The following is a 14,603-nucleotide window of genomic DNA, read 5'->3' as shown; positions in this document are numbered from 1 at the left end:
CATTTAAAAAAGAAAGAGGAAAAAACCTAGCCAGAGAGCACCCATCACTGCTTCCCAGATTTACTCCTCGTTCATTCCAAGCTCCTGGCTCCTAATTCTCCCCAGACCCCTCCATCTGCTGATCTCCCAGTTTCATCCTCCTGCTCACCAGCAGTACCACAGGGGTCCCAGGCAGTTGGCAGTACAGCTGCCACTAGCATGAGGGCACTGGCAGGGACCAGAGGGAGCCGTCACATTACAAGAAACACTGACTGCAAATGACAAGTTTACATCTACTCAATTGTTGAAAGGAGATGCAGCTGTGCCAAGAAAATCCCATTCTCCAGTCACCAAATTTATGAAGTATTTCCTGCATTTTAAATATTCACTCCTCAGAAAATGCGCAAGGACCATAGAACATAGTCCTACACCTAAAATTTATATTAAACAGGAAAGTCTTTAAGACTTGGGAGAAACCTTGACTCAGCTTCTCTATCCCACCTCTGCCCCCAAGAAAGTTAACCAAGATGCTCTCCCTGAAGCGTCTACTGGGAAACCTATTGGCTAAATTTCCACAGGTTCACTGTACACCCAACCCTAGGCAGTGTGTACTCAATTGTTCTCTCATTGTTTCAAGAGTGAATACAGGCTGATGACCACACTAGAATGTCAGCTTTCCAGGGGCAGGACGGATACTTCTTTAGCTTTGCACTTCAGCATACGGTTGAACATTTGGTAGACTATGCCAATACTACTAATGCATCCTAAAATTATTTTGAAGAAATTTTTTTAGTTTAGTAGTTTAAGAAAAAATGTTGAATTGTCCCTTTAGATGCTTTTCTGTTTTTGTTTATTTAGGAAGTTACAGCAGACCTTACTTGATACATAAACCAAAGAAACCCCCATAAAGTTTTTCACTGTCTGAATTATAAGATGGACTGACAGACCATCTTCAGGAGGGAGGATCTTGCTTTATTTTGCCTTCATTGCAGCACAAAATATTCAATAAATGGTTCACTGCACGGACTCTTTGTAAGATGGAGTCAGAGATCTATTTGCTTTACTCTTCCTTTCCCATTTTTCCTCAATCCCCAAACAAAGGCCACATTCTGAAGACATCGGGGAATGCTCACTGCTCAAGAACCAACTGAGGACAGAACCCCAGCATCCCTCTTCTAAACTAAAAACTGACACTACAAAGGAGCAAATTCTCCTCCTTGAAGATCAAAGTTATCTTTCCAGTGAAGAATCCCAAATCATTCTTTAAACCTTCAGTCATTATGTAAACTGAAACCTGGGTGGCACATAATTTTTGAATGACGGATATTCACAACAGAATGTTTATACAACAGACAAAACACTAAACCACAGACTTTACTGGTTAACTTGTAAAATTCACTTTGCACTACTAATTTTAATTTTTCAGTAACTGATACTCCTTTAAAATTTCAGTGATAGGATATGTGCTTTGATTCTCCTCATTCAAACACAATGCTGCCATTTATCAAAGCACTAGAAAAAGGGAATTTCTTTCTTGGTTTAAAAATTCAGTATTTTGGTTGCTTTTAAACCCCATATTGAATAACATTCTCTATTGTATTTGTGACTCACCCTCATATGAGATGTCACCATACACATAAGTGGTAAATAAAACATATTAGAACAGTACTCTAGCTTCAAAGTTCCTTATGATTTAATTTTTTTAAAAAAATAAAGTCTTTCCCTTCAACATTCTGACATCTGGATGTTGCTTTTTTATGGTTTAAACTAAAAAAAAAAAAAATTTAACTTGGGCTGAGGAACTATTAATCAAAAAGTTTTTTTCCTCCACATTGTTAAAAGGAGACAGTGTTCCTCGCAAACAATAAGACAGCTCAAAACTTTCCTAGAACTCTCAGGTACTAAAAGTGTTCTCCATTTTTTTTAAATCTTTCTTAATTCTACATGGACACAATATCTTTATTTGTTTGTTTATTTTTATGTGGTACTGAGGATCAAACCCAGTGCCTCACGTGTGCTAGGCAAGCGCTCTGCCCCTGAGCCACAACCCCAGCCCATGTTCTCCACTTTGAGTGGGTTGTGGGCTATACAGACGTACACATAAACTATACTCTTAGGATCTCTATATTTCACCAGTTGTTAATGAAAAAGATTCTTTAAACTTTTCCGCAAATGACATTTCAAAGTTGATCGTCAATGTCATGTGTAACTTGCAGAATTCATCTCAGACCTAAGGTTTTCAAGACTTAACAGGATCCTAAAGCCAAAGGATATCCCACCAAAAAGTGAAAGAGTCACCTCCCCATTCCTATATTCCTGACATTTCCATCCCAAATCTGTTCAAATGGGAACTGCCCAGGATCAGAGGCTCCACTCACCTCAGCTGTCTGCGAAGGCATCTTCAGTTTGGTGAGCTTGGCTTCAGCAGGCACTTTTGAGTCTGTTCTTTCAAAGTTCTGTTGCCGGTACTCCTCCGGCAGTGGTTTCAGCTCAGGGGACTCACTTGGAGCCTGATCTTGACCATCCATGGGCCTCACATAAGCTGTGGGCTTCTGCTGCATTGCAACACTTTTTGAGGGGAGGGAGGGGGGTGGAAATGTCTGAGAAGGTGGCTGGGGAGGGGCTACCCCATGGCTGACAACTGCCACCAAACTGTCTTGAGGGGTCTCATTATCATGAACCTTCACCGCCAGGTCCTTGGGAGACTTGGTTGGGCAGTAGCCTTTATTGTTATTGCTACTACTGTGAACCTTGCTGCTTCCTTGCATCCTGGGAAGAGTTTGCTGGTTGGAATGTATAGGTGACAAAGGGGGCACTGGGGAAGGCAAAGAAGAAATCAAGGGAGAGAGCTCCCTTGCTGGAGCCGAGTCTATTGTTAAAGCACAATGGTCTCCATCAGCTCTACGATCACCTTTTTTGTGATGACTAGAGCTGTATCCCTCCTGTCCAAGACGGTCCTGGATCAGGTGCTGGCTGTCTGGTGGGCCATAGTTTTTGGCATGGAGACTTGGCAATGGTTCCATTCTTGGCTGTGCTATCTTTGGATTGTGGCTAATGTTACCAACAGGAAGTGGTCCCGAGGCGGGAGTGTAAATGGGCTGGTGGTGGATACTGGTATGGAAGGAGTTGGATGGAATGCTGCTCCCCTTGTCAGGAAATAAAGAATATCTTGGTTTTCCCAACCTATTTTCAGAAGCATCCAAGCACTGAGGGTGGGACTTGGTACTAAGGAACTCCTTCACTTCTTCATAATTTCCCAACATGTTCTGTATCCGACTGGACAGCTCATCACCTTTCGCTGTCTGAATAAAAGAAAAGAGCATGGTCAGATACTGGAGGGAATAAGTCTAAGGAGAACAATCATTTAATAAACTGCTACATAATACCATTAAGATAAAAATTCTCAATGTCATGTGTAACTTACAGAATTCAATGTGGAGTTTTAACTCATTTCCCATTGTAAAGCCTGTCCTGCACACATATTACTAATTATACAAGACATTACAAAAGAAAACCACAAACTTTGGTAGTTTTAACTAATGATACTCAGAGAATTTTCAGATTTGGTTCCAAAAACAATCTCTAGAAGAAGTTTTCACAATTGTGAACCTTATTTGAATTCAATTACACTAAATCATTTCATCACCGAGCTTAATATTATGATAAATCAGATTTTCACACTCTAGTATACAGTAAATACCTTGTAAGGTTCTCCAAAAAGGGGGATTTTTTCAGGAAATGTCTCCTTCTCTTGGTGAGCTTCCTGGTTGCGTCTCTCTTTCTCTCTAATTCGAAGCAGGTTTCTGTCTTCATTGTACAAGCTGTTTCAGATGCCACAATAAAACAAAAACAATAAAACCTATGAGTATTCAAGTTTTGTCATGCCCATGGTGCGTATGTGGATCAAGATGAGGATAGGTCTAAGGAGAAGAAACGACAGGGATGTGACTTAAAGAAAGTCCCTTAACCCACCCCTAGACTGAGGCTTCAGTCAATTGGCTGTGACTTGTCATCCACTGTCCTGTCTCCTCAATCCCAACCAAGCACTCACTCTAGGCCTCCATCATGGCTCAGGACCGACTCTAAGACGAACGGTCTTTTATAGGCACTGGGGAACTGAGACAAGAGTAATGATATTTTGACTTTCAGCTTGCAAAATATGGGGTACAGGCAGAAGCTTTTCATCTGAAGGAATCAGCAGGATGTGAACTTTAAAAAGGCTGTTTTCCTGGATCAGTGTCGTACGTTTTGGAAGATTAAAATCAAAAGGCTTATTTTATAATTAAAAGATTACCAGGCACCCAAAACAGCATTTACCTTATTCTCAGCCTACTCTACTGGGAGTGTCTTGGCATGTAAATCCAAAAAAAGATGATTTTTATTTCTTATTTCAAGTGTCAAGGATGAGAAAATCCAATTATAGAGATGTCAACTCTACCTAGTGAGAATGTCTTATAAACTGATTGCCCTACTTAAACCATATAAAATATATCTAAATCATCAGCCTTGGCACCAGAGGGGTTAAAATGCACTCACTGAGGAACAGATCACAGAAATGGATTCTGAAAGAAGGGCAATTTTAGCTGTCTCATGAACCAAAGAGGGCCTGCCTCACTGTCAGCAACACAACCCACTCATGTGATAATAAATAATGAAAATTAGAACTATAAAAAGCCTTTTGTCTTCATAGACTTGCTTCTAGAGAATCCCCTGAATCATTTTTCCCATTGCTATTTAAACAAACAGGAAAATATTCAATTGCCTCAGCTGTGTGCACTACTACAAACTCTAACCTCCCTGGTCCTTCCCTCTCTCTTGACTTAGCTTATTTCCTCTGGCAAAAGCTTGGTTGATTCTTTGGCTCCCCCATATCCCTCAAATTCAGCTTTCACATGGAAAGAAGCCTGGCCTAAGGCCCCGATTCTCACGTCACTATCCATATTTAAAGTAACATTATTTGATGGCTCCTTTATATTGCAGAATAAACTGAATCCTTGCTTTGGCATTAAAATTCCCTCATAATCTGGTACAGCTCAATTATGGGGGTACATGACCCCACTGTACCCCCAAAAGGCCTACCATATGCATTCTACTTGATTCCCACAAGTCCGTTTCCCTGTCAGGGCATTCTCTTGCTCTAATGCCCATCCAGACCTTTACTGAAAGATAAGCAATTCTTCCAGGACCAACTTAGCTAGGAAGTAGGACTGTCCAAAACACCACTTCTATATTCCAGTCACACAAGACTACTCCCTGCTTCTCAGTGATATCCTAGACTTTGATGGTTTCACTCTAATCGCAAAAATTTCTATGGCTTCTCTTTCAACTTCACATCCCCAGACCCAATTGTCAGCTTCCAGAAGATCTCTGGAAATATTCGAATGTCACCCACTCCAAAGGCTTCCTCAAATTCACCAAGTGTGTGCTTGCTGGACAGGTCATTGGTTACCTTTTCTCCCCCACTTTTCCCTAGAACATGAACTTCAGTAGAATAGAACCTCTTGTTCTGCATAACCTCCCTCCTGGGTGTAAGGCATGACACTTTGCATAGAAGTTAATCATTAAATATTTTTAAATAAAAAAGGCAGCCACTGTGCTTTCAGTGCTGTTGTTGTTGTTTTAATAAAATTACTTGCAACTTTTTTCTTAAACTCTGGAAAACATACAATTTTCTAAAAAAAAAAAAAAAAATAGAGCCATATAACTAAAAAGAACATAAATAAATAAATTAATTAATTAGAGCTATTTTAAAGACTGCTATTACCACAGTCTTTCAATCTAAAAGTGGGGAGAACTAAGCTACCTGATTAAATTTGATAGATAGGATACTGTCAAAAATCATCTGCTTAGACCATTACTCCTTAGAAGACAGATATTGCAATTTTAGATTTAAACAGAACTCATAATTACAAAGGTAACTATTTAGGATAGTGAACATACTGAGAGAAAATAAATTAGAACTGACTGGAATCTTTTCTAATTGAATCTGGATGTCACATGCTTTGGATATTTAGACTTAGGTCTGATTGACAGTAGCACAATGGACTTGACCACTCAAGGATTCCTTTCAATTATTTAATGATTTTGCTTATTCTTCTTGTTGTTTCAAGAGGTGACATACATTAGCATACAGCTGCATAAGCTACTTGAGAGTGCTGATTAGAACATAATTTTTTTTTCCTTTACACTTGTCTTTCAGCCACTTTGGGTCAATTTGCAGGAAATGGTGATGTATGCAACTATACTCTGGAGCCACTTGAAACTCCCAAGAGCCTTTCCTGAAAAACTGCCCTGTGCACCACGCCCTGCACCTTGCTGAGGTCAGGCCAAGCTGCACGGGTGGTTAAGCAGGAGCTTACCAAGGGCCCCAGCTCAGCTGTGCTCACCAGCAGGGGAGTTGTTTTCTCCCCTTCTGTTACTGCTAGTTTCAGGAGGAGTCCCTAGAGCTTTATTTGCTCCTCAGTGTTCACAGCTTTTGGCTCTGCTTTGAAGGGCAGTGTTATGGTCACTTCTGAGCAGTCTCTACCTTTGTCTCAGAAAAGAGAACCTCAGACAGCAAAATTCTCAGTGGGGAACTAAAAAGTGAGGGTGTGAATAGTAGTCCCTCAACTAAGGCTGCTCGGGGGTCCTTGCTTAATTTCCCCTTTATTCTATACTCAACTGTACTTAAACAAAATGACACTAGTTTGCAATCACTAGAATATTTCTAAATCAATCAGCTCGGTCTTGTGTCAGCCTCATCTCAGGATCAGTTAGGTTTCAACGTACTTCTGGTTTTTCATTCCAAAATAATGAAAACTGTTACAGAAATAACGGGGGTGGGGGGGAAGCAATTAGGCTGTTCTTTCATAAAATGCCTAACACTGGGCTTATTACTATGTGATTCTAAAATCAAGGGGCCTCCCACAGAAGAAATCCTATTAAGTTAAGGATTCTGGTTAATTAAGGTTTTACTTCATTTGTTTCAAAAAAAATAAAAAATAAAACCTACACCAAGATCTTATTGGCAAACATATGCAATACTCTGCCAATTTTAAAGCAAACTATGATTTTGGTTTTAATTCACCCTCACTCTTCAACTGAAAAGCCTGTAAATAGTGAGGGAAATCAAGACACAATGCATGTTACTTCTAGGATGAATCTTCTGAGGCTCGGACTTTGTGAGACTCTCACTCATGCCCTCTGGGGCAACATCCTTTTGAGCCTCACTCACCAAGGCTCCTGGGCAGGGCAGAGGAAAGCCAAAAAGGCAGGAAGTTCACAGAGGTGCATGGGGGAGGCTGTGAACCTTGGCTGTGGGTTGCCTCCTCTCTCCTTGCAACTGACAGGCCTTTGCCAGTTGTACTGACTGGACTTATGGTTTGTTCCACTTTATACTTAAAACAAATCTGAAATAGCTGAGGGAAGAGTCTTTAAAAATTTTTCAGGAATATTTCCCTCTTTGTGATTCCATTTGGAAAAGAAAGGCAATGTAACTTTTTTTTTTTTTTTAGTTGTAGATGGACACACAATACACAATATCTTTATTTTTAAGTGGTGCTGAGAATCGAACCCAATGCTTCATACAGGCGAGGCAAGCACTTTACCAGTGAGCTACAGCCCCAGTTGGGTAATGTAACTTTTTAAATAACACAAACAATTCATAGTATGAGTAAACTTTTGTTTAGCCTATAATATATCATGGTTCTCAAAACAAGGTATAAGCAAAGAGTGGGCAGGGGGAAAAATGTTAAATAAGGGGATTTTCAGGAAGCAGCAAAAATGTTGGACATGATTCACAAACTCTGTAATTACCCTTGAATAATTACAAGTTAACTATCACTTTAATGAAAGGTGGCTTTTCGGTGTGGAGGGAAAAATGCATTTTCACTCTCAGACACACACAGGATAACCTCATCCCAACATTAGCCTGGTGAGAGGTTCTCACTGATCCACACATAATACAGTGAGTTACTAGTTCTCCTGGCTGGCATCTGCAAGGCACTTTGCATTAAAGAGGTTCTCCACCTTGAGTGAACAGAGTCACGTGAAGGGCTTGTGAAAACAGAGCATCAAGAACCACAGAGTTTCCGTTCAGCAGTTTGAAGGTGGGGCCTGAGACTGGCATGGTGAACGACTTTTCTGGGTGGTTTTGAGGGGTACAATGGAGTTCACACTGATGGGAGCTGACCTCAAAGCAGCCTGCCAAGGACTATCAACTTTGGGGCTGATCCTTAGTCTGTATCCTGCTTAGTTTGCACAGCCACCCTGTGACAGTGGGATTGTGACCCCCATTTTCCAAGTGAAAAATAAAGCTCAAGGAGTGACTTCTTTATAACTATAGGCCTGATGGTCCAAATGCCTAGCAACAAAGTGTGTGCTCTCAATCACAGTTCTGGAAGCAAAACTTTCCAGCGTTGTTAGACAGGTCTACAACAACAGAAGATGTGCTCACTTAGAGCCACTCATAATTCCTTAGTCTCAAGGAGGTACATGCTGATAAGTCAGGATCCTCCCAGCCAGCAGAGCAAGCTCAAAGCCACAAAACAGATGTCTGCTAAATGTGTCCACACAGGTCTGTCCTTGTCTAAGGACCTCACAGAAGGCCCTTAGAAAGAGGGAGAGCAGCCAGGCATGGTGGCACACGTCTGTAATACCAGCAACTCAGGAGGCTGAGACAGAAGGATCGCAAATTCAACGCCAGCCTTAGCAACCGCAAGTGCTAAGCTACTCAATGAGACCCTGTCTTTAAGTAAAATACAAAATAGGGCTTGGAATGTGGCTCAGTGGTCGAGTGCCTCTGAATGTAAAAAAGGCTGGGGGGCGGGGGGGATATAGCCAACAACATGTAGTTGCTCTTGAAGATAAAAAAACTGTACTATAATTCTTATTTTAGAGCCTTTTTAAAACTTATAGATTTGAGGTCACTCGCCCCACAATAACCTCTGGGTTCACAAGTCGTCTCTAATATGTTAAGGGATTCCACGTTAATTTCTTTCAAGGAGAGGCTATAAATACACTTGCACCAAAGTAGCCATAATATGCCCAACATCAGGCATGCTCCCATTAACTTCTGGCTAGCTGATCTAGGCCATGTACCTAGGGCCTTGATGCCACCTTTCTGATCAGCCCAGGAGTCCCCACCTGGGGAGAAAAAAAAAACATGAAGTTACTTGGTAGTTGGAAGCAGCTGACTGCCTTCAAAAACAAGAACATGTGCTAAAATGCCCCTGGGTAGGGAGAGGGTACAAAGCCTGACCACCCCACAGACATCCAAGAATTCTACCAGATGTTTTCAAAAATATTTTTAGATAGGGAATAACTTCCAGCAGCCAAGTTTTTACATTTAGATCATATGCCGTCTGGCATCTTTAAGGTTCAACATGATGTATCAAAAAGATTGCTGGCCATGGTGGCACGTGCCTGTAATTCCAGCTACTCAGGAGGCTACAGCTGGAGGGTGGCAAGTTCAAGCCCAGGCTGGGGAGCAGAGCAAGAACCCACCTCAAAAACAGAAAAACTCCACATGAATGCATCAAACCACCTCCTCCACAGTTTTTATTTTTAAATTAAGTGAATAGCAATAGAGACCCTACAGGAAACCACAGGCTTCAGTTTCCAATGCGTGGTGACAGCCCAGTCACAGGGGAAGACTCACCCTGCAGAAAACAAATGCAAGCCCACTGAGGTGGACTGGGCCACAGATGTTCTCAGCGACAGAGTTCCCCACTCTGACTCAGCACAGAAGCCTGAATGAAGCTTCGGAAACCTAAAACAGGTCAGGATCCTTTCACTTTTGGAAAGGTGATGAAAATCCTAAGAAATTCAAAGCTGCTGGTTCAGTCCCTAAGTACTCAATTCAATACACCCCATGCTGGGGCAAGTTTACTTTGACTTTTCAAATTCTCTTCTTGGAGGCCTGGAATGTGTTATGGAGGTGTTAAAATGCTGTGATAAAATGAAAGCTATCACAACTCTGTAAGGATTAGTGAGAGAGATTCCTTTTTCTCTTTCCTTTGAACTACAAAAGGAAATACCATAAGTGGATGAGGAAAGATGGTAACAGAAAGGCCCTGGTTGGACTTGAGCCCTGGGGCAGGCAGTAAGCCTACTCTGGGATCAGCTGGCCGAAGCACCTTCTCCCAGGCCAGACCCACAGGCCCTCTGCTAAACTAGGTTAGTCATGCAAGATCACTGAATGCCATTCTGTGCTTCCATAGCAACTGGCAGCCCACAGGGCTTGCTGTGCACAGCTGACTGCCCATTTATCACCCCTGACTGGTCACTTCATATCGTCCTTCCTCGGAAAGATGTCGCCAACTCCCTCTAGAGTTCACGTTTAAAATTTTAATTCTCCCTGAGAGAATCCAGGGTAATTTTTCCTATGTATTTATCTGGGTAGGCATGGAAGAGACACATAAAGCAACACATAAAACTCACAAAAGTTGGGCGACATTGATTTAGAAAAAAGTGAGCTTTATATATACATCACAACAAGATGGAAGGAAAAGGACTTGATTCTTGAATTCTTACTCAAAAGGCAAGTCACTTTCAGATACTTACGCTCATCTTTTGGCCCCTTTGGCCTTTTGGTTCCATGTTTTTTCTACTGCTACCATCCAACATGTGGGACACATTTTTCACATATTTTTAAGTACAATTTTAGTTTGCTATTAAACGATGTCTCTCCAAATATAATTCAAATGTGTGCAGAGTGGCTCCATGTATGAAGGCAGAATAAATGTGCCTTCAAAGAATAAAGAATTTTTCCCCTCTCACTTTTATGCATGTGAAAGTATTTACAGCAGACTTTCACATTAAAAAAATAAAAATAAAAATCAGCTAAGTGTTCCAAGATTTTTACTCTTAATATCTCCTAAAACACAACAAACAAAGGAAAAAAATCAGGGACTTAACCCTAAAATATAAAGTCTTACAACCAGATTTTGTATAAAATATATAAGCCATGTATGTGCAATGACAAAATAACATTATATCAGCTGTTTTCCTGGAGAAGACCCCAGGGGATCATCTCACATCTCACATATTAGCACTGTCTGCTACTCACCTCTTCCTATCACAGAAGGCTCAGCCTTATTAGAATTGATTATAATACTTGAAAAATAGTTTGGAGTGACCTCATTTTGCAAATTTTAATCAAAACTTGAAAATACTACTCCTGTAACCTTTACCCACCCACTCTCCTCAAGAGGGTAATACTAATGCTGAAATTTATATTCTTCTCATCCATAAATTCTCTACAGGATTCAGTGCCAATTAGATATTTTCCATATCTTGAATACTGAAAGTTTTAAACTGAGACAGACTCTACCTAGGTAAACCTGAATAAAAGTAAGTCACATCAATTCTAATGAGGCATCATGTTCATTCACCTTTCAAAATGAACCTGCCAGGTTTTTCTGTATGCATGCTAACGTGAAGCAAAGATCTGAAAAAATACACACTACAAAAATCTATAAGTATCCCAGTGGCTCAGGAAGCCTGAGGCAGGAGGATCGTGAGTTCAAAGCCAGTCTTAGCAACAGCAAGGCACTAAGCAACTCAGTGAGACCGGATCTCTAAACAAAATACAAAATACAGCTGGGAATGTGGCTCAGTGGTCGAGTGCCTCTAAATTCAATCCCTGATACAAGGGAAAAAAAAAAAAAAAAACTATAAGTAGACACCCGAGATTAGACCGAAGGAGGTAAAGCAGTAATGTGGTTTGGGGAACATTGTGTTAACATTGAGTTGTAATATTATTTTCACAACAATATTTATTACTTTGGTGGTTAGAAGTTCTAATTAAAAAGCAAAGATCTCATGGAGCTGGGGTTGTGGCTCAGCGTTAGAATGCTTGTCTAGCACGTGCAAGGACCTGGGTTGGATCCTCGGCACCACATAAAAATAAATAAAATAAAGGTATTAACAACTACAACTAAAATAAATAAATATATATATATATATATATATATATATATATATATATATGAAGCAAACACCTAATATACATATAGTGACATAAGATCAAGAGTAAAGAAACATTGGGATAGTGATCATTTCTTCAGTAGCTCTTGTTAGGAGTTCTAAAAACTGGACTCAGTCTAACATTGTCACCATATAGTTTCAGACTCATCTGCACAAAGCAGAACCTAATTGCCCACAGTGTATAAGAGAATATGGTCCAAAGTTCAGACACCAGATAGCATGAGCTCATGTTTTTCAATTAGGGTAGTCAGTGCAACCCATTCGCTTATCTTTAGAGATCATATATTTTAGGAGAAATTTTTAACCAACAGATAAAAAAGGACAGAACTTCTCTTCCTCAATTGGTTTTTAAAGGGGAGTACAGAAAACTGACTAGGGAGGTACAACTCCAAAAGAAACAATAAGTATAAAGAGAAACGAGACAGGTGAGCCAAGTTATCCCCAGTTACAATGCAGCAAAAATTTTGACTTCTAAACATATTTAAAAGTAAAAAACTAGGGTTGGGTATATAGCTCAGTTGGTAGAGTGTTTGCCTCGCATGCACAAAGCAATGGGTTCAATCCCCAGCACCACACACACACACACACACACACACACACACACAAACTAGTACTGAACAAGGTCAACACGCAAATAGAGCAATTATACAACCCACACCAGTGAAATCACTTCTGACCTAGGGGTTAATGTGGTTTTCATATTACATGAAATATGAACATATTAATGTTATTCAAAAGCTTCAGAAAATTCAGTCTCTAAATTAAAGTATTTAAACTGTTCCCTCAACTACTGAGAGTACTAACCTGTAGTCCATTGAAGGAATATGCAAAAAATACACCCCCCAACCCATGATGGCAACAGATAAAAACCTGTCTCCTAACTAATTATTTCTGTCTCCCACTTTGGTTATTTAAGGTCCCTGGTGATCAGAGCCACCTCTGACCGCCTGCCTTGTTGGCACTGCTCATTTGGCACCAATCAGAAATATGGGCAGAGCCGGTAGCTCTTCCCCTGCAAGTCTGGTCTGTACTAGGATCAATCAGAGCACTTGCCTCATTAACATGCCAGTCTTCTCCCATACTCAACTGACCATAAAGGACCACATCACATACCCATAAAATAATGAGGCTGCTGAAAAGTCAGAATCATTACAGCCACAAATTTTTTTAAATCCTGCGATCACAAACTAAGAAAGAATGTAGGCAAGCAAGCTTAAAGTCTCTCTCTTTTGATTTTAATGCCTACTTCATTTAATTCACCTCTCCCCAACTTGAAAAAAAAAAAAAAAGGTTTTGAGTATTAAATCTATTACACATCCAAAATTCAAGCGAAGAGTTGTATGAATTTTCTCACTTCCACTAGAGCTGGTTGGAGCGCCTCTTGTTGGGGATTCTACCTCTGCACAGTAACCTCACTGATCTTTCTAAAAACCATGAATCTGATCTTGTTACTTAGACTACTGAAAACTTTCCTGCGACCCCTCCTGCCTACAGGACTGCAGCTCCGGGTGGTATCTAAGGAACACCCTCACCACCAGCCTCTGCTTGCCAATCCCTCTTCTGGAGTCAGAGTGTACTCTCTGCATAGGCCTCACCTATGCACCCTCGCAGCCCAGGGAGCTGGGAGACTAAGAAGCACAGCCCTCCTCTCTACCAGGTCCCCAATGAACTCCTAACCTGTCTTCCAAAGGTCTTCCTCGGTACCACCACCTCTATCTCAGGGCTATACCCCGATCTGTTTACATCTGCCCAAACTAGATGAACTCTAGATTTTCCTTATCAGTGAGCTCCTTGAGGGCAAGGACTGTCCCTTGAAGGCACAGTGCCTTGCACAATATGTAGCAAAGTCAAGTTTACTATGGATCTTTGTCTGGAACAATAAATACTCTATTCAAATGATCCGGGATTCTGAATTCTGCCAGTCTATTAATTGGTGGCAAAATGTGATTCACTGTCTGATATATAAAACCAATTTCACCAGACTGCTTTGCCCATCAAATGACTCAAACCTAGAAGGAAGCTGACATCACCCCTTCCCAGATCAGCCAAGAAAGTGGCCTCAGCTGACACCATGTGTTTATCAGTTAATGTCACAGGTCTGAATCTTCAGTTCACCAGACTTATTAGTCGGTCATAAACTATACTACACAGAAAAGGAAGAGAAAAGATGAGGTGTTTGGGGTAACATCTACAGCAAATACTTGACTCTGGAATCAACGGACTCAAATATTTATTTTTAAAAGTCATCTGTAGGACTAAAACCTTAAAAACAAAGCTCACAAAGAAAAGACCATGATGCAGCACAGGGGAAAACACAGATCCAGAGCAATATTTTAACGTGGAAACCAGATTAAGTCACTTCTTGCACAGCCAAAAGCCCTCTATAGGTTCCCCAGAGCTTTCAAAATGAAATCCAGAGGCCTAGCCTACATAGCCCCATTCTCGGCATCCTTCCCCTTAATTACCACCTCCCAGACATGTCCGCTTCCCCTACCCTCCTTCCACTACTGGCCACACTAGCCTTCTTTTCAGGCCTGAACAGGTCAAGTATGAGCTGCTGATCCCTGTCCTAGAACTAAGGACTGCTGGCTCACTTGTGTCACTAACAGCTAGGTTAAGTATGGGCTCCTCAGCCACATGGCTGCTTCACCCCACCA

The 14,603-nt window shown here is 40.9% G+C and overlaps 1 protein-coding gene across 3 annotated transcripts in view; it reads right to left on the bottom strand.

Annotated features, from left to right (window-relative positions):
• Aff1 (ALF transcription elongation factor 1) overlaps nucleotides 1-14,603 on the bottom strand; it is a 187,956-nt gene that overhangs the window by 86,865 nt on the left and 86,488 nt on the right. For all 3 annotated transcript variants that reach the window (XM_027939726.2, XM_071614415.1, XM_071614416.1), the window contains 2 exons: nucleotides 3,680-3,800; nucleotides 2,358-3,281 (listed from right to left, as the gene is read on the bottom strand). In XM_027939726.2, the coding sequence (XP_027795527.2) occupies nucleotides 2,358-3,281; nucleotides 3,680-3,800 (1,045 nt within the window). The remainder of the gene's footprint in view (nucleotides 1-2,357; nucleotides 3,282-3,679; nucleotides 3,801-14,603) is intronic.

This window comes from Marmota flaviventris, chromosome 7 (assembly GCF_047511675.1).
Source record: "Marmota flaviventris isolate mMarFla1 chromosome 7, mMarFla1.hap1, whole genome shotgun sequence".
NCBI classification, from domain to species: Eukaryota; Metazoa; Chordata; class Mammalia; order Rodentia; family Sciuridae; genus Marmota; species Marmota flaviventris.
This window is presented reverse-complemented; position numbering and strand designations above follow the sequence as displayed.